The sequence below is a fragment of the Ursus arctos genome, unplaced genomic scaffold (assembly GCF_023065955.2).
Source record: "Ursus arctos isolate Adak ecotype North America unplaced genomic scaffold, UrsArc2.0 scaffold_31, whole genome shotgun sequence".
Lineage (NCBI taxonomy): Eukaryota > Metazoa > Chordata > Mammalia > Carnivora > Ursidae > Ursus > Ursus arctos.
Window position 1 is genome coordinate 776,376 of NW_026622997.1, and position 19,478 is coordinate 795,853.

The 19,478-nt window shown below is 54.4% G+C and overlaps 1 protein-coding gene across 2 annotated transcripts; it reads left to right on the forward strand.

Moving 5' to 3' along the window:
- Positions 1 to 1,121: 1,121 nt before the first annotated feature.
- On the forward strand, positions 1,122 to 18,468 carry TRIM27 (tripartite motif containing 27). 2 transcript variants are annotated; one of them, XM_026489525.4, is made up of 8 exons: positions 1,122 to 1,717; positions 2,883 to 2,978; positions 5,071 to 5,325; positions 11,815 to 11,837; positions 13,544 to 13,659; positions 13,791 to 13,823; positions 15,291 to 15,317; positions 16,845 to 18,468. In XM_026489525.4, exons 1-8 carry the CDS (start codon positions 1,298 to 1,300, stop codon positions 17,438 to 17,440), a joined length of 1,566 nt encoding a protein of 521 aa, XP_026345310.1. In that variant the 5' UTR covers positions 1,122 to 1,297; the 3' UTR covers positions 17,441 to 18,468. The 2 variants fall into 2 exon arrangements, with proteins under 2 accessions (XP_026345310.1, XP_026345311.1); XM_026489526.4 differs by having other exon boundaries at positions 1,125 to 1,717; positions 5,095 to 5,325.
- The last annotated feature ends 1,010 nt before the right edge of the window (positions 18,469 to 19,478 follow it).

Genomic DNA, 19,478 nt, shown 5'->3' on the forward strand with positions numbered 1-19,478 from the left:
AGACTGGCAACAGGGAAATGAGTGGAAAAGCTGACGGTCAGCCGGCTACCAACTCATCTAATAACCGCCTGCAACTGACAGTGTTGAAATAATTCCGGCCAAGGTGTAATCATGGAAATTAAAGGAAACAGAGGCAAGTTGGAAACAAAGCGAGGCAAGGCTGTCTGGATTCAATGAGCTCGAGAGGAGACCAGGGAATGCCAGGGCAGGACTACGGGTATCGACTGGACCCAGCGCGGGAGCATCGCCGACCCGCACCTCAGGAAGGAGCACGCGGCCGGGTCCTACCAGCGCTCCTCGCACTGGGACGTTGTACGCCAGCGGACGAAGCCCCGACGGTTAAACACCTGAAGAGGTGATGATGTCTCCCTCCTTGTTGGGGTGCGGTGCTCATCCCCCATTGTCACCGGAGAGGAAGCCGAGGCTCGCAAGGGTAACGGCTGGCCCTGGCACAGTGGGAAGAAGCCGAACCGGGCTGGTCTGACTCATTCTGTCCTGCAGAAATGTTGCCATCAGATAATTAAGATTTTCTTTTCCGAAACAAAACTGCGCCGGCAAGTGGGGTTAATGGTGCAATCAGTCGGCTACTCCCACCCTCCGGCCTCCCGGGGAGGCTCCCCCTCCCGCACCCACATCCAGCCCGCTCTGCGGCGCCGAGGCCCGGGCGCCGGGCAGGACACCCAACAAAAGCCTCGGGGTCCAGGCCCAGGCCTCGGGAGCTCGGCGCGGGGCCCGCAGCGCGCAGGCGGGGTCGCCGCGTCCCGTCCCGCCCGCGGAACACCGTCGGCCGCGGTCACCGGGCCCCGAGGAGCGCGCCCCCGCGCGTCGCACCCCGGGCGGTGGCGGGGCCTCCCCGTTCGCTCGGGAGCAACCGTGCGCACCCGAGGCCGCGAATGCGCGTCGCAAGCCGGGCCCGCGCCAAGCCCCGCCCCGGGGCCGCCCCTTCCGCTCGCGCCGGGATCCGCTCGGACGCGGCCACGTTGTCCTGCGCGCCCCGAGCGCCGGCTGCGCCAGTCCGGCCGGCGGCGCCCCTCGGCGGCCCCCTCGCGCAGCCGCGGGGCTCGGCGCGGCCGCGGGACCCCCCACGCCCGCTCGGCGGGGCGCCGCGGCGCAGGGAGGGCCGAGCCACACAGGGGCCCGCGCGCGTCCGGGATCCGGGCCGGGAGGCGCCGCCCTCCGCCCGCCCGCCTCCCCGCGCCGCCCGGAAGCCGCGAGCGGGAGGGCGCGCGGCAGAGTTGGGCTCCGCGCAGAGCTGGGCGCCAGGGCCCATGCCCGTGCGCCCCCGCGGGCCCGCGCCATGGCCTCCGGGAGCGTGGCCGAGTGCTTGCAGCAGGAGACCACCTGCCCCGTGTGCCTGCAGTACTTCGCCGAGCCCATGATGCTCGACTGCGGCCACAACATCTGTTGCGCGTGCCTCACCCGCTGCTGGGGCGCGGCGGAGACCAACGTGTCGTGTCCGCAGTGCCGGGAGACCTTCCCGCAGCGGCACATGCGGCCCAACCGGCACCTGGCCAACGTGACCCAGCTGGTGAAGCAGCTGCGAACCGAGCGGCCGTCGGGGCCCGGGGGCGAGATGGGCGTGTGCGAGAAGCACCGCGAGCCGCTGAAGCTGTACTGCGAGGAGGACCAGATGCCCATCTGCGTGGTGTGCGACCGCTCCCGCGAGCACCGCGGCCACAGCGTGCTGCCGCTCGAGGAGGCGGTGGAGGGCTTCAAGGTGAGGGCCGCGCGGCGCGGGAGGGGCGGGAGCGCGAGCGGACAAAGGGAGGAGAGAGCCAAGGGGCTTCCTCTTTTCCGCCTAGAAAATGGCTGAGCCGGACGTGGGGTTCACAGCCGTCATTTCCTCTCTGTCCGCTGCAGAGCCTCGGCACTCAGACTGGGGAGAACCTGTAGCTGGTGAGGAAGCCAGGAGTGCCCCCCCCCCAGGTGCCCCTGTGTCTACCGGCTCTCGGGCACATTACCCACGGAGACCCCGCCCTCCCTTGACGGGGTAAAGGATGTGCGTAAAAGCAGGCACACATCGCCACGCTGTGCTCCTGTCGGATCACAGATGATCTCACGCAACACACACTCGCGTGCACCGGCTGTGCGCGCGGCAAGCAGGTGCCCATCACGCAGTCTGTAAGCCCTTCCCCAGCACTTCCAGTGCTCCGTCCCGTTCTAGAAGCTCCCGGAAAAGAACAGCTCTTTCCTGCCGAAGTCACTGAAGCACCGTGAGACTCTACACAGTTGCCGGGAAGATAAACGAAATAAAATGAGTGGGTGGCGCTCTGTGGACCGTTGAGTCAACAGACCGCACAGCCGAACAGTGACGCGGAAACAGAGTACTGACCACAACAGTGTAAGGCGACGTTGGAAGAGCGCGCCTGCGGTCTTCTCTGTGTATTTCAGGGCTGCGGGACAGGAAGTGCGGAGCGATGTTTGAATGTGCGTACATTCGTGCCTAATTCATCACTTGGCACTTATGCTATAACTTTCCGATATATTCCTTTACTCACACTGGCAGTAACCCTGGCGTAGGTTGGGAAGGTGGTGTTTGCCTGTGACACACGTGAGGGAAATGAGAACTTAAATCATTATCTCTGTGGCTTCTATGGAGAGCCACAAGTTAGCTCTAAGCCTCCTAGTCCACTCACCTTTCCACTGAGCCATGCAGTATCCTTCCAGGTGTAGGCAGGTGGCCCACCAGCTAAAGCTACACGCAGACTGCCAGGGAGAGGTGTGGAGACCCCCTGTGCCCTGCGAGGGCAGCAGGTCCAAGGATAGGCTCTAAGCAGGGACGTGGCCTCAGAAATGTGGGCTGCATGTGATAAGCACGTCAGCCATGCCGATGCTGGGGTCTGCCTAATCTTGAACTGTGCACCTGTGTTTGCTTTTCTCAGGAGCAAATCCAGAACCAGCTAGAGCACCTGAAAAGAGTGAAGGACTTGAAGAAGAGGCGTCGGGCGCAGGGGGAGCAGGCACGGGCTGAGCTCTTGGTAAGGGTGTTTGGAATTCAAGAGAATATCGCTGCTGCCGGCCACTCTGTTTTGAAGGCGGGTATTACTTCCCTTAACCTTAGGTCACCCAGAACGTCCAGGTGTGAGGGAAACAACCCCACATGGGAGTGGGGAACTCACCTGGAGAAACAAGGGATTCCCGCATTTGGGGGGAAGGGATAGAAGAAGTGAAGTTGGAACCCCTGGAGATCTGACCTATCAAAAGTTCAGCCTGCCAGTCTTGTGTAGGTCGGGGTTGATCCTTGACAGCACTGACGTAGGGAAGTTCTTGGGCAGCTTAGCCTCCCTTGGTGCCATTCTGCAGGCGGGTGCTGACGGTGGCTGACAAGTGATTGATGTGCTCGGGACATCTGGGGCTTTTGACAATCAAAAACCAAAAAGTACGGAGACTCTTATAATATATCCTTATATCCAGCACACAGGTGTTCGAGCAATTTTTTTAATTGTAAATAAAACAGGAGAAATTCCCAACAGGTGCTTGCAACTGAAAAGCAAACTCCTAGACTAGTAGAGTCCAGCACCGTCTTGTGAAACTGTCAGTCCTGGCCAGGGTGCAGGACAGAACTTTGGGGCAGGGAGCTTACTCTCATGATGTCTTCAGATAACCACCATTTGCTCTGCCTGCGCTCCCGAGACCTCAGCTCCCCTCGCTTGAAAACACGGCTGACGGGCGGCCGGGCTCCTAGTGTGTCTGAGTGGAGTCACCATGTGCACAACCGTTGTGTTCTCTGTGGGAGGAGTGCCAGGGGAGAAAAAGCCCTTCTCTGAGAATCAGGACACTGGGACATACTTCTTGGCTCTGACGCTAGCCAGCTGCATAGATGGTGGGAGTGATGCACCCTCTCTGGCCTGTTTCCCCCTCTGTGAAATGGGTACGTTGGACTTGGCCTGTGGTTTTCTGCAAGGCTGGTGCTGCCCTCTCCTTCCGTCCCGTGGCGTGTGGGTGTTCCTTCGGTTGTCACTCGAGGAACTGAGTGACTGCGGAGGGGAGGTCATGCAGTACAAGGGAGTCCCATGGCGGGCAAAACTGCCCCACCGGGGCGCCAGGAGCAGCCCCTTCCAGAAGCCCTGAATCAGTTGCTCTTTATGGTCTCTTTCAGCTTTAATTTTCCATTTCTGAGGTTACATTGTATCATTTATGTCTTTGAAAGACTTCAGCTAAGGAGAGCTGTGACCTTACCCAGAGGATTTGGAAGGAAGGTGTGTGCTGCCCAGTGAGTGCTGAGGGCGGCGAGAGGGACGGTGCTTGGGGAAGATTCTCAGGAGGGGCGGAGCTTAGGACAGGTGTCGACAGGCTTCTGTATTTTTGGCTCTGTGGGCCACATCATCTCTCACAACCACAACTGTGTTGTCATAGCCCAGAGGCAGCTAAATATAACATGTGCATGATGGGTGTGGCTCTACCCCAATAAGACTTCATTCCCCAGGAGTAAACGCAGGGAGCTGCAGGGAGCCTTGAGCCCTGTCGTTGGAAGGGGGTAGAGAAGGAAGGGCAGAACCACACCCACAGCCAGTGACGGGCAGTTGACGAACACTCCTGGAGGCCAGAAATGGGGTACGGGCTACACAGGAAGGGCCTCAGGGATGTGGTCCCAGTGACAATGCGAGGATTGAGTGTTCAGTCCATCACCGCGTGGTCGTAGCCGACCCCATCCCTTCCCTGGCCGCCTTTCATGGCTCCCAGTTGCGACAAAGTCTTGCCCCACCCTGGCCTGCCAGGCAAGGTGTGTTCTGCGCTCCTACCTTTCCCGGCTTCCCCTCAACGCTCACGTGCTCAGCCAGATGGAATCTTTGCCCGCTCTGACCACAGGGTGAACTCCTGTTCCTCCCACGGACTGTGTCCACGGTGCTTTTGTGGAGGCTGTACCAGCCTCCCGTCCCCACGTACCACCTGTGATTACGTGTCACGTGAACCTGACCCTCACGGACTGAGTGCCTTTGTTATCCCCCCGGGGTAACACTTCTCAGCTGTCGTGTGTCCAGTCGTGAGCGAGGGAACAAGGTGCTGGGATGAGGTGCGTTGTCGGGGAGGAAACACGAGGGTCTAGAAGGGAGCCTCTCGTCCCTTCAGTGCCCTGCCCTGTCACCTGCGCAGAGCCTGACCCAGATGGAGAGGGAGAAGATCGTCTGGGAGTTTGAGCAGCTCTACCACTCCCTGAAGGAGCACGAGTACCGCCTGCTGGCCCGCCTGGAGGAGCTGGACCTGGCCATCTACAACAGCATCAACGGCGCCATCACCCAGTTCTCCTGCAACATCTCGCACCTGAGCGGCCTGATTGCGCAGCTGGAGGAGAAGCAGCAGCAGCCCACCAGGGAGCTCCTGCAGGTGAGGCTCGCAGCCCCGCCACGGGCCCGCCACAAAGTCTCCCTTCCCCCTTTGCCACGCGTCTCGAGGGCCCCCTCCTCCCCGTCAGCCCCAGCGGTAGCGAGCCCCAGCCCAGCTCTCTGGGCTTGTCGGAGGGAACACAGGCATCGCGGAAGCTCCGATCGACACCGCTTGGATTGGGCAGTTGCGTCGTCTCACAGAAAGAGCAGAGGGAACCCCTGACGCCCAGGCCTGTCCTGTGCCAGGGGGTCTGGTCACACACAAAGCTCTTGACCTCTCCGGGCTTCAGTGACCTGATCTGCCCCTGATGGAATGAGGAGTTTGGCCCACATGCCGTTTAAAGACCGTCTCCGTGCAGTATCTTGTAATGTTCGCATCTGTGTGGGCGTTGGCACAGCCACAAAACTGAGCCCTTGAGAGGGAGCAGTTGGCCCGGGCTGTGCGTGGTTTCACCTTGCTGTCCTGCGGGTGACAGGCTGCACTGGCCACGGGAGGTGAGCTGTTGAGCGTTCGCTGCGTGTGAACTGTTCTGGGTCAGGCACGGTTCCCAGCTCTGGGGTTAAGGGTGCAGAGGCTCCCCTGAAGTTCGTGTTCTGACGTCAGGGCAGACAGTTGAACAGTGGGGGTCATGGGTGTGGGTAAATGTCATTAGAAGCCCTGGGGGCGTACGGCGGGGGTCAGCAAACTGCCCCACCTGCTTTTGTATGTCCTGCAGGCTAAGCGTGGTTTTGACGGTTTTGGGGGGTTTTGTTTTTTGTTTCTCTGTTTTCTTGTGGTGGTGGTGGTGGTGGTGTTTAGTGGGGAAGGGGCAGAGGGAGAGGGGAAGAGAGCGTCTCAGGCAGGCTCCACGCTGGGTGCAGAGCCCGACTGGGGGCGTGATCTCACTAGCCTGAGATCATGACCTGAGCAGAAATCAAGAGTTGGACGCTTCCCCGACCGAGCCACCCAGGCACCCCTGGTTTTTACAGATTTATTTATTTATATTTTATTTCTTTGGGAGAAAGAGAGCGCAAGCTGAAGGGAGGGCAGAGGGAGAAGGAGAAGCGGACTCTGCTGAGCAGGGGCTTGGTCCCAGGACCCCGATCAGGATCATGACCTGAGCTAAAGACAGACGCTTCACCGACCGAGCCACCCAGGCGCCCCTGGTTTTTATAGTTTAAACGGTGAGGAAAAATCAGAAGAATTTTGTTTCGTGCTGTGTGAAAGTATGTAAAACTCAAGCTTCGTTGTCTGTACGTTTTATTGGCCACACGCATCCCGTCCCGTACTTGCTGCGCGGGGTTACTTTCCACCACACGGCAGGGCTGCAACTGCGAGACGACGCCTGGCCCACAAAACCCAAAGTGGGTACTGTCCCGCCTTTGAGAAAAACTTGACCGACGCCTGCTTTGGACTCCTAAGAAGGCCAAGCCTTGAGCCTCAACAGACACCAGTATTTAATGGCCAGGGATGAAGGAGGAGTTTGCAGCGGGAACTTGGCCAGAGAAGCAGAGTGTGACCAGGAAAGAGGGGGTGGACAGCAGAGTCCCATGCACTTGAGGGCCGACATCCGTTTGGTTTAAAACCATGGGCATCACGGGCCCTCAGATAGGACCGCCGCAGCGAGCAGTTTGGGCAGGAGCCGTGATAGGGCATCACGGGCCCTCAGATAGGACCGCCGCAGCGAGCAGTTTGGGCAGGAGCCGTGATAGGGAGGGGATGGGCAGGGGGAGCGGCCAGTGCAGCAGCAGGTGCCTGGGGCAGGAGCCGTGATAGGGAGGGGATGGGCAGGGGGAGCGGCCAGTGCAGCAGCAGGTGCCTGGGGCAGGAGCCGTGATAGGGAGGGGACGGGCAGGGCGAGCGGCCAGTGCAGCAGCAGGTGCCTGGGTCAAGGGAAAACACCGGGAGGGGAGGTAAGAAAATACTGAGAGGTGGGGTGGGGTCGTGGGCCTTCCTGGGAGGGGCTGCTTAAAGAAGCAAGCTCCACGCACTGGAAAGGAATATGCAGCAGGAGGGTCTGTTGTAAGGATCCACCAGGAGACTCCCTGAAGCCGTGAGGTAGGTGAGTTCTCACTCAGGTCTGCTGGGGAAGGGAAGGGAAGGGGACTAAGGCACATGGGGAGGAGGTAGTTTTGGGAGATCTTTGGGAGGGAGGGGGTGGGGTGAGGTTTGGTAGCAGAAACCCCGCGGCTTCTCATGTCTGACATGGGAAAGCAGGATCCCTGGCGGCCCTCGAGCAGGAGTTAGGGAAAGCAAGCTTTGAAGAATAGGGGCAGTTTGGGAATTACCGTTTCAGAGTGTGGGGAAGCCCGGAGGATTGTGAGACACAGTAGGGTTATGGTTGGGGTCGGTCTGCCCTGTTGCGCGACTTTCCCTCGCGCTTTCCGAGCCCGTGACCGCTCGTGCAGGCGTGGGGCAGGCGTGGGGCGAGCAGGTGGTTGGGTGCTCCCCGGATTAGCGCTTTGCAAGGTGCAGTGAGGGTTCGGTTTAGTTCTGTTACGGCGATAAAATACACGTAACGTCAGCTCATCGTCTCGGCCGCTTCAGAGTGTACGACTCAGTAGCGTTTAGCCAGTCATCACTGTGTAGTTCCGGACGCTGTCGGCGCCTCGAAAGGAAACCTTGTATCCACTAAATAAAGTTGTTCCTTTCCCCCGACTGGCAACCATCAATCCTCCACTATGTGGAGACACACAGTGTCTGCATAATATGTGGCCTTTTGTATCGCATTTCTTTCACTCGGGGTACTTTTCTCAAGGTTCGTCCCCGTTGTAGCCCGGGTGGTGCTTCCCTTCTTTGTGTGGCTGGATAATGCTCCGTGGTGTGGGTAGACAGCACATGTTGTGGACTCGGGCTGCGTCCACGAGCTGAGGGACGTCCGCCTCGTTTCACCGTGGGGTGGTTGTGGGCAGTGCTCTGATGGCGCCGTGATGGGCTTCAGCAGCTTGGAGCGTTCGTCTGCAGGGGCCACCCCCCACTTGGTGTGCGTACTGCCAATGCGAGCACTGAGGCTTCAAAACTTGTGTTCTTAACACGGGAGATATTTGTGAGGACATTCTGGAACAGATGGGGTCTGTTGAAGAGAGAGGGGTCGTGCACGTGGAATGAGAGAGAGGGAGGGTTATGGTGGGTGGCCCTGGAAAAGCAAGCTAAATCTTACTTAAGAGGAACTATTAGAGGCATTCCCGCTGAGGTCAGGAACAGGGCAAGATGCCCACCGTTATCTGCCTCTTTAACCTTGTACTGGAGGTTTTAACCAATGTAGTCAGAACAATTGCAGGCATAAGAATTGGAAAAGCCTGGGGCTCCTTGCTGGCTCAGTGAGTGGGGCATGCAATTCTCGATCTCGGGGCCTTGAGTTCGATCCCCACGTTGGGTGTAGAGTTTACTTAAAGTCTTTAAAAAAAGAAAAGAATTAGAAAAGATATTATACTGTCTTTTTGGAGAATATGTGTTATATAATTATAAAGAATTCAAGACAGTAGGATGTGAGGTAACAGACAGAAATCAGCAGCCCTTCTTTGCACTGATAACCACCAGAAGACATTTTAGAAAAGGGTGCCCCATTTCCAATTGAAAAAGAAAAAAAAGTAAAATACCAGGGAATAAACTTAAATAAACTTAAAAGCAATGTGTAAAAACCTGTGTGGAAAATACTATAAAACACTCCTGATGACACAAGATAGACTTGAGCTAATAAAAAAGACATCCCTGTTCTTGGCCAAGACATGTTGATATCATCACATCAGTTCGTCATAAGTTAATTTGTAAACTTAATGCAATCCCAGCAAAAACACAGCACACTTTATCTGGAGCTAGACACAGTGATGGTAAAGTTCAGATAGAAAAATGAGCCCACGAAAATAGCTGGGAAACACAGAAAGAAGAGCTGTGGGTGGGAACTGGCCCTATTAGACATTAGAACGTACTGTAATGCCTGTGTAACTAAGACAGCTGGTAACAGCACAATGGAAAAACGTAACATTATACACTGTAACCATTCAGAAGACCGGTGTCAAGGGTGCCTGGGTGGCTCAGTCGGTTGAGCGCCCGACTCTTGATTAAGGCTAAGGTCATGATCTCAGGGTCCTAGGATTGAGCCCTGTGTCAGGCTCCGTGCTCAGCGGGGATCTGGTTGAGGTTCTCTCTCCCTCTCCCTCTGCTCCCGTGCACTCTCTCTCTCTAAAATAATAAATAAGTCTTCAAAAGACCAGTGCCAGGGGCGCCTGGGTGGCGCAGTCGTTAAGCGTCTGCCTTCAGCTCAGGGCGTGATCCTGGCGTTCTGGGATCAAGTCCCACATCAGGCTCCTCCGCTGGGAGCCTGCTTCTTCCTCTCCCACTCCTCCTGCTGTGTTCCCTCTCTCACTGGCTGTCTCTCGCTCTGCTAAATAAATAAATAAAATCTTAAAAAAAAAAAAAAAAAGACCAGTGCCAAATGGAAAGAAAATTGCAGCAAATATCACAAATAGGGATAATAGAAATAATATATAAAAAACATTCAAAAAATTGAGGGGGGGGAAGACAAGTTCTATAGAAAAATGAGCAAAAGATATGAATAGGCAATTTACCAAAAAAATGGTTGGACCATGAACTTGTGAAAAAGTGTTCTACTGTACTTTTAATAAGATGCGAATTAGGAACACCTGGGTGGCTCAGTCGGTTAAGCATCTGCCTTCAGCTCAGGTCATGATCCCAGGATCGAGTTCCATCTCGGGCTCCTTGCTCAGCAGGGAGCCTGGGTCTCCCTCTGCCTGCTCCTCCCCCCTGCTTGTGCTCTCTCTCACTCTCTATCAGACAAATAAAGTCTTTTAAAATTTTTGTTTTAAAAAAATGAGATGCGAATTAAAAACCATACTATAATACCCTTTCTCCCCCATTAGAATAGCAAAATTTTCTTAATTCAGTACACTGTTAGCAAGGATGTGGGAATGCTGGTGGGAAGACATTGTTTTGGCAGTATTTAACAGAAGTATCTATGTAGTTAGAATTTGACGAAGAATCCTGTCAGGAATTTATGTTCAAGATATAATCTAAGTATGAAAATACGTACAAAAATACATACATACAAGGTGACTTGATGTAACATTGTTTGTAATTGCAAAATATTGGGAAAACCCCACCTTCCAAGCCGAGAAAAGAGGTTGAATCAACTGTGTGTGTCCATACAGTGGAATTCTGGGCAACTGTACGGAAGAGCAAGGAAGATACCTAAGAACTGATGGAGAGGGGTTTCTGGGAATGTTTAAGTGAAAGTCATAGTGCAGAGTATAGAGTGTGCTACTTGTTGTGTAAGAAAAGAGAGATCATTGGAACATCATGTATCTGCTTATTTTTGTGGAGGAAACGGTTGAAGGGTAAACCAGATGGGAATGGGGAAAATAGGGTGCGATGGAATAGGAGACTTTTTGAGCACCAAAATAAGTAAGAACAGTGATAGATTATAACCTATTAAATAAGAATGTATGAGCCCATACTAATAATAAAGGGGGAAATTACTCCTAGTAAAATGTCGACTAAGTAATATAGAAGGGATTTTGAAACGAGCCAATGACCCTTTAGTAACCATCATAGTAAAAGTTAATTCAGACAGGAATTATCAGTGGATGCTAAATCCAAGGGAGGAAGTTTGGTAAGGATTGGAGTACTAACATAATTTCAAAGTATCACTCCTAGATTGCTTATTAGTTACAAAAGGAAAGATGGTAGCTATACAGTGATCAGAATACGGCCAGTAAGGGGCGAGCGAGTGTCATGTACCTGTAGGAAGACACACCATACCTCCTCACGGACGATACAGCCTGGGTTTCATCATGAGGGGACGATCCCAGAGGAGGGATGGCTTCCTGTAGAGTAAATAGCCTATATTAAACCAGAGTCAGTGTCACGAAAGACAGATCGGTGCTACGGAACTAGACGTGTCGTGACAGCTGAGTGTGGAGAATGGTCATGGGTCACTGAGCGGGGAGGGGAGTAGCTGCAGGTAACTTTATTGAGATGATGGTTAGACGGGAACATGGACTGTGGGTTAGATAAAGGTTCATTCAGATCATTGATTCACAGATCATTAGATCAGTGCTCCTTTTCCTGGGTTTGATAACTGGACGGTATTTCTGTAAGAAAACGTACTTGCCCTTAGGAAGTCTAAGGGGGCAAAGATACGTTGTATAATGTAAACAGTGATCTCTCAAATGGTTCTGAGTGTAAATGTGGTAATAATAATCTGGGAAGGAGTATTCAGGAGCTCTATGCTAGCAGTTTTTCTGTGTATTTGAAATTATTTCACAAGAAAAAGTCAAAGCAAACTGGACAGGTAGGCAGTTGGGGTGTGAGGGTGGGACTCTTGTTAGGAAATTTGAAAGTGTGAGGTCCCTGGCCAGTGGGGCAGGAGCAGGACATAGGAAATGCTGGGATAGCAAATAGTGTGCACCCCAGATTTGTAGCTCCTTCACTGTGAACCCTGTTCCTTGTCTCCCTGGCTCCTCGCGGTCATCCTTTCCCTTTCTCTTGCAGGACATCGGGGACACCCTGAGCAGGTACCGTGTTCTCCCTCCCCAGCACTAAATCAAGTGCAGGAGGGCGTTGGCCTCGCGCTCATAAACCCTGAAGGAGCCCAGAGCCCGAGAAGGACATCTTACCAGAGTGACACACACCCTGCCCGTCTCTGAACAAGTCACTCGCGTGCAAAGAGCTAGATGGACCAGTTCTTCTCCGTAAAGTTCAGGAATTACGGACAAATTGGGAGGGTGACGGGTAGGATGGGGCTCCCATGGTTTGTGAGGACACGTCCATGGAGGGAGCGAAGGCACACACACACCTGGGCAAAGTACAAGGTTTCTTGTCGTCCTTGCTGCTTCAGAGTTTCAGAGACCTCCCCCCAGGACTCCCCCTAATTCCGTAATGGGGACAATATGGCCTCAGAAGAGTGTGACTGGTTCAGAGTTGCAGAATTAGTGCTGGGTTACCCGGATTCTCTTGTTCTCATTGTTGCTTGGCTCTGTTGTCGGGGGGAGTGAGGAGAAGCTCTAGGAGAAGGGAGAGCTCTCAGCGGGCAAGATGGCGAGGCTCGCTAGTGTTTGTAGGGCAGACCGTGAGGGCAAGCGGGGTCGGCCTTGGGAACGCGCTGTTGGTGCAGGAGTGCCCACCGGGACAGAGACTGACTTTGCAGGAGCTGAACGTTGAAGCTGGTTAAGATACTGAGTGGTGAAAACCCTGCAGAGGAGTCCAGTGGGGCTGTGTGCGAACACCCGAGGGGCTGGGGCAGGGCCGCGTAGACGGAGTAGGTTGGCTGGAGTGCCACGTGGATAGATGATGCTGGTGAAATTGAGGGTTTCGAGGGAGAGGAGTTAGGTGTCCAGTCCCAGCCACATGGCCCCAGCGATTACTGCCCTGACCTGTTACTTGTGCTTTTTGATGCCAGTCTGGTTCCGGCCGAGCACAGGGAGGTCGGTCTTAAGAGCCTCGCTCTCTGTGACATTAATGTTTGTCTGTGTGAGAGAGGAAACCCAAATTTCATTGGCTTAAGGCTTAAACATTATTTAAGACATTGTCGCCATATATGTGCAGGTAGGTAGCCCTGGGCTGGGCTGGTGGTCTCCTTCCCTCACTCTCCTGCTGTCCCTGAGTTGTGGTCCTCGGTCTGACAGTCCGAAATGGAATGCCAGCCACACGGGGGACGTAAGTCACAGCATACTCCTTTCTAAGCAGTCTTCTCAAATTACTGCGAGACACTACTTACCTCTTATTGGGCAGAACCCAGTCATAAGGTCACATCTAGACGGGGCAGCCACGAACCCGTATAATTTGGAAGATGGGGGGAGGGATGTTAGGGAGGCAGCCGGCAATCAGTTTTTGCCATGGACCCCCGAGCAGGGCGCGTACCTGTCTGGAGGGGTTCTCACCGTACTTGGGAACCTGAGGGCTCTGGGTTGTTGCCCACCCTGAATCTCCAGGACTTTGTCTAGGAATCTAGTGCTTTCTGGCAAGGTCAGCCTTACCTTCAGTTTAATTCAGTAAACCTTTCTGAGGACAAGTCATTTGAAAGTCCATGAGCTAGGTGCTGTGGGGGGAATGAAAATGGGTAAGATGTTTAGAGGATCAGAGCCTAGGAGGAGGATAGGGAGAGAGCTGGGGTGGCTGCTTTTAAAGACTGCCGGTCAGTTTAACCCAGGCTTGGTCTGGGCTCTGCAAGTGGCGGGGCTGGGGGAGGGATTTACTCATTTTCTTTTTTCGTTAAACATAGGGCTGAAAGAATCCGCATCCCTGAGCCCTGGATCACACCTCCAGACCTGCAAGAGAAAATCCACATTTTTGCGCAAAAATGTCTGTTCTTGACCGAGAGCCTCAAGCAGTTCACAGGTACTAGGAGGAGAGGAGGGGTCCGTTAGGGGAAATGTGGTCGTGCTCTGAATATCTGTCGTGCCTGAGGGGAGGACAGACTCTCCGGCCAGATGTGGGATGCAAACTGAATGTCGTCTTTTCTCCCCTAGAAAAAATGCAGTCAGATATGGAGAAAATCCAAGGTAAATTTATGTATTTACTGGGTTTTTGATGTTGAAGTTCCTGGGAAGGTGGACATCTACTTTAGAAGTGGGGGGCGATGGGAGGGGGCGGCACCCACTGGCCCGCCTTCTCATCGGCTGCATCTTCCTTTTGCTTCAGTTGTTTCAATTCACAGCCTCTCCTTTGAATATGACGTCCTTTATATGCACTCAGTTCTCAGTCTGTATTGAGGTGAAAAACAGGCAATCCCAAAATTAATCCAGAATTTGCTTAATTCTTTTTTAATTGGGAAAAAGAATGAACAGAAACCATCCTGGTTGCATTTCATTTGCTCTCCTCCCGCTCGAGGGCAGGCTGGGGGTGGGGATGGGGGCGGGAATCAAGCAGCCCGGGTCGAGGACGGGAGCGGGGGTTCGGGAGTCCGGCTGCCCTGGGCCCAGCTCTGGCACTTAGGAAGGATTCTACGCTGACTTCCTCACCTGTAGAATGAGGACAAGAATAGTTCTTACCTCATGAGGTTGTAGGATTAAGTTCTAAAGCCTTCAGAATGGAGCCTGACGTATAATAAACCTTGTATTATGTTTATTAAATCAAGTGGGTTAGGTATTCAAGGGAAGCCCTTGTAGATGTAAAATTTTCCGACCGGAAAATTTGATGCCAGTCTGGTTCTGGTCGAGCACAGGGAGGTCGCACTCGGTGACGTTTGGCTGTATCCTAAGTGCTCAAATCCCTGGACTGTCTAGTGGGATCCGAAACCTCTGTAAGTTGGTAAACCCTTGTCTTGTTACAAACTACGGATCCCCATCATCTCTGGTTTTCTGTAGGACGTATCCTGAGACCTTGTTTGCGTTTTATCTTTTCAGATACACACATGGGGGACACTCAGGTGTCTTCCACAGTCAAACAAATAGGGACAAACCGCACTGCCCCGGTGCCTGACGCCGGACGGCGTGGCCTTCCGTGATCTGGCTCTCACTGATTTCTCCTCCTCTCTTGCCGTTTAAAAGGCTTGTGAGAGCTTACTGTGCACATGCTTTGTCCACTGCTGAGTGGCGCGAAGTGAGTGGTCCTGTCCGCCCCAGCGTGGTAGTGGGCACCACCCAGTTGAGCACCGGCCCCTAGCACGGAGGTGGCTTAGGAAAGCTGAGAGTCGCGTCTGACGTGGACGTGGGACCGTGTTTCCCCCTGCAGGGCCAGCTGGCCCACTGGGGGGTGGAATTCTTGATCTCGGCTCAGTTTGACCCCATTTACTACCCGTCTCAAGCACGTGGTTACCCTTCCACCAGAGTTCCCAGTCCCTCTTCCCTTAGGGCTCTTGGTTCAACGATGGAGTCACAGGTTGTGTAGAGAAGTCAGCACACGACTGGCAACAGGCGTTCCGGGCTGTCTGATGAGACTGTAGCTTTACGGGGACTCTCAGGGAAGCCCCTTCAGTTAGGTGGTTCTTGGAAATACATGTCGTAACTCCTTCTCTCTTGTTCTTTCAGAATTGAGAGAAGCTCAGTTATACTCAGGTAGGTGTTGGACACAAAACCATATGAAACAGGAGAAAAAGTCCTAAAGACCCAAGTACTAGTGTGAATGATTTTGGAAATTGCCTGAATTGGGGTTCTTTAGATTACGCGTCTCAGAGTGATAAACAGCACCCACGAAAACCATGGGTTGTTTCTGTGTTTACAGTATCTGTGCTTCCCAAAATGCCTCCGAGCTGGAGGCAGATCAGGCTCGGGTGCCGCCCCAGCAGGGGAGCGCTGCCTGCCGCGCTCGGGGGCCGTGTGTGCTCTGCAGTCGTCCTGCCAGGAGTTCGGGGCCCGACTGTTCTTCTGAGGGCTAGGGGTGCAGGCATCTCGGGTCATCCCCTCTGTGCTGGGGCAGGAACTCAGCTCTCCTTGACCATCAGCATCACCGAAGGGTCGGGAAACTGGGTACATCTGTGGTCCCAGGGGTATTCACATCTTAGCTGCGTGGAAGAGAGGCGTACAACAGGTGTCCTTTCTACGGTGTCCACCGCTGTGCCCCATACCTCGTCCTTCAGCAAGTATTAGCTGGATACCGTGCGCGTGTCCTGCACTGTGTAACACCGTGCGGGCTTCTGTAGGGGGAAGGGAGGAGCTTGGAGTTGGGTGTCTGGTTGGAGGTACGAGGCACACCTATGAGCTGGGGGACAGATCAGTGACTGCTGTGCACGGATGGTTGGACCACGGACCTAGTACCTGGGGCTCTCGGTCACCCCCACGGTTGCCCGTCAGGAACGTTTTGTGGGCATCATGTAGCCCGCCTGAGCTGTGGTCCGGGGAGGTAGTGCTGGGAATTTTCCCCCTGAGCAAGATTGAGCAGCAGCGGAGAGAATCATACCAGTGCTCTAAAGCAGGAAGCTGTGATACTGAACACCCCAGGACGTGACACGGGGGGTAGTTTCAGGTTTAGGAGAGGGAGAGCGTGATGGCCGGTTAACAGCAGCTTTCTCGGGAAGATGTGGGTGTTGCGTTGGACATTAGAAGAAGATGAATGGGGTTTGCATGTGCTGGGGAAGATCTCGTGGAATGGAGGATATAAAAGTGATTTTTTAAGATTGTTTATGTTAGAGGAGAGCGTGCAAACACGTGGGGATGGGGGAGAGGGGATGGGAGAGAGAAACCGAGGCAGACACCGCGCTGAGCACAGAGCCTGTCACGACCCTGACGTCATGACCTGAGCCAAAACTAAGAGTCAGACGCTCAACCGACTGAGCCACCCAGGCGGCCCTGAAGGTGACACAGGTTTGCAGTCCCCTAGTTACGTACCCAGAACCCCAAATTTAAGTTGGGAATTCAGTTTATGATGGGCAGTGTGGCTTGAGATGTTTGAAGGAAAGGGAATGGAGGTATAATTTCGGCACTCTGAATACCTGTAACCTCCAGGACGACTTTCGAGGCTGAGCGCAGCCCTGCGTGGGCTGCTCGTGTTCTGTCCATGGGGGGACGTGGGAGGCGCGCTGGGTGTCCTCGGGTGTGCCGTCCCGGCCTCGGCTGACCGCCCCCTTGCCCTCGGTGTCTCCGCAGTGGATGTGACTCTGGACCCAGACACAGCCTACCCCAGCCTGATCCTCTCCGATAACCTGCGGCAAGTGCGGTACAGTTACCTCCAGCAGGACCTGCCCGACAACCCTGAGCGGTTCAACCTGTTCCCCTGTGTCTTGGGCTCTCCATGCTTCATCGCTGGGAGACATTACTGGGAGGTGGAGGTGGGAGATAAAGCCAAGTGGACCATAGGTGTCTGTGAAGACTCGGTGTGCAGAAAAGGTGGCGTCACTTCCGCCCCCCAGAATGGATTCTGGGCCGTGTCCTTGTGGTACGGGAAAGAATACTGGGCTCTGACCTCCCCGATGACGGCCCTCCCCCTGCGGACCCCTCTCCAGCGGGTGGGGATCTTCTTGGACTATGACGCGGGCGAGGTCTCCTTCTACAACGTGACAGAGCGGTGTCACACCTTTACCTTCTCTCACGCCACCTTCTGTGGGCCCGTGCGGCCCTACTTCAGTCTGAGTTACTCGGGAGGGAAGAGCGCAGCCCCTCTCATCATCTGCCCCATGAGTGGCATCGATGGGTTTTCTGGCCACGTTGGCAGTCACGCTCATTCCATGGAGACCTCCCCTTGAGGAGGTGAACCCGGCCAGGAGGGCTGTTGGCCACAATCCCACCCCAGGCCTGAGGCGTCTTGTTGCCTGGCCTCGTCCCGCTTATCGCAGCTGGATGTCCTTGCCACTGCCTGTGACCCTGCCGTGGGAGACGGGGTGTCCGCTGTCCTTTCCCTTCCCGTGCAAACTGTCAGAAGATTGCCCAGAAGTAAAAACCCCATGTCCACCTCCAGTGTCCCCACACTTCGGTTTGACACAGTACTGGGGGGGATGCAGAGTAGGGATAATCCTTGGAGAGCATTCAGCGTACTCCCCGTGGCTCAGCCTGGCTTCCCCTGGTTCGGTCCCACATAGTGATCGTGGATATTTGCTGTGTCGGGACCAGGGCTCCTTTCTAAGAACTTAGACTGGACCTGCCTGGCCCTGTCAGCATGGCTCCCTCTAACCCCGTTTTCCTTTGGGAATAGTACCTCTTTCCCTGATTCCCATTCCGCCGTAGTTTTATTAACTCCACTCAAGAGGCCTATATGTGTTTTGATTAGTTAGTTATTTTACAGTAATGGTGGGAAGTGGCCCCCCCCGCTGTTACGAGATACTGTTCTAATCAATGTGCTCTTTGCCTCTGTATCTTTCCGAGGGCTTTGTCTGCTCCCTTCATTCTAATGAAAGCCGTATCCTGGTGCCGGGTGCACACCGTCCAGGATAATTTTCTGCCAACACCACCCATCGTTCTAGAATCCCCCCCCCCCCCTCACATCTGTGGACTGACGGTCAGTCACACACCATCCCTGGAATGATTCCGAGGCAGTGTTCTGGGGACCCATTGACTTTTTGCCTCCTTTTCCCCATTTCCTTTGGGGAATGGGGGAATTGACCTTTCTAATGTGTGTACCATCAGGGGGCGGTTCCATCCCCATAGCCGTTGGGCCCCGAGGCAGTCTGGGGCCAGAAGGCAGATCACTTCCAGCCCCCCCAGTGGTTCTTAGTCCTGCTTCCCTTTGGGTACATGACCCTCTGTTTGAAAATAAAGTGACTATGGATGTTGTTTACATTGTTGTTTTCTGGGTCTTGGTGGGAGTGGGTTCGTAGGGGTTGGAGTGGGATCGAAGGGGTTGGTTTGTGGTGGTGATTTCCCTTACGGGTCCCGAATCCGGTTCCGGCCGATATTTTACTTGATACTGGACGTGGACCATGTCACTCTCCCATGGTGGGGAGAAAGCAGTGTTGGCCGTCCGCAGCCTACAGCTCTGTATTGGTTGATCTCGCAATTTCACTAGGACAGGCTTCTCTCGAGGCCTTTTCGTAACTGGTGTGGGATAATGCAGCGATGGTCGGCATAGATCGGAGGGCCCAGACCTGGCTTCCCAGCCCACGGCCACCAGCCTAAGCCCTTGCGGGTGCAAAGGTTGCCACGTGCTGAGGAGCCAAGACCAGGCTAAGAACAGCTCCGTTTCAGGGATTTGGGTCTTTTCTGCGTCTGGACATGGGCTCAGGAGACAAGATGGTGTGGTCTGTACTTTGTCCTGTACGGGGCATCGAGGTCCCATGGCTGAAGATCAGGAATTGGTGATACCATGTCCTCCTTCATGTATCTCTTCATTCTGGTCAAGGAAATAACGTAACCAGGGCCTGTGGAGAGGGGCTTACGTGAGGATACAGTGTGTGTATGTAAAATACGGACACAGACACGGGCGAGGCACACAGTTTCTGAATGTTCCTAACAAGTGCCCTTTGTAGGGTTGCCCTTAATTTACAGATGCAGAGGGGCGCCTGGGTGGCACAGCGGTTAAGCGTCTGCCTTCGGCTCAGGGCGTGATCCCGGCGTTGTGGGATCGAGCCCCACATCAGGCTCCTCTGCTATGAGCCTGCTTCTTCCTCTCCCACTCCCCCTGCTTGTGTTCCCTCTCTCGCTGGCTGTCTCTGTCTCTGTCAAATAAATAAATAAAATCTTTAAAAAAAAAAAAATTTACAGATGCAGAAACTGAAGCACAGAGAGGGTCCGTGGCTCATCTGAGGTGCACAGCTAGGAAGCTGCCGAGCCAAATGGAGATGACACGCT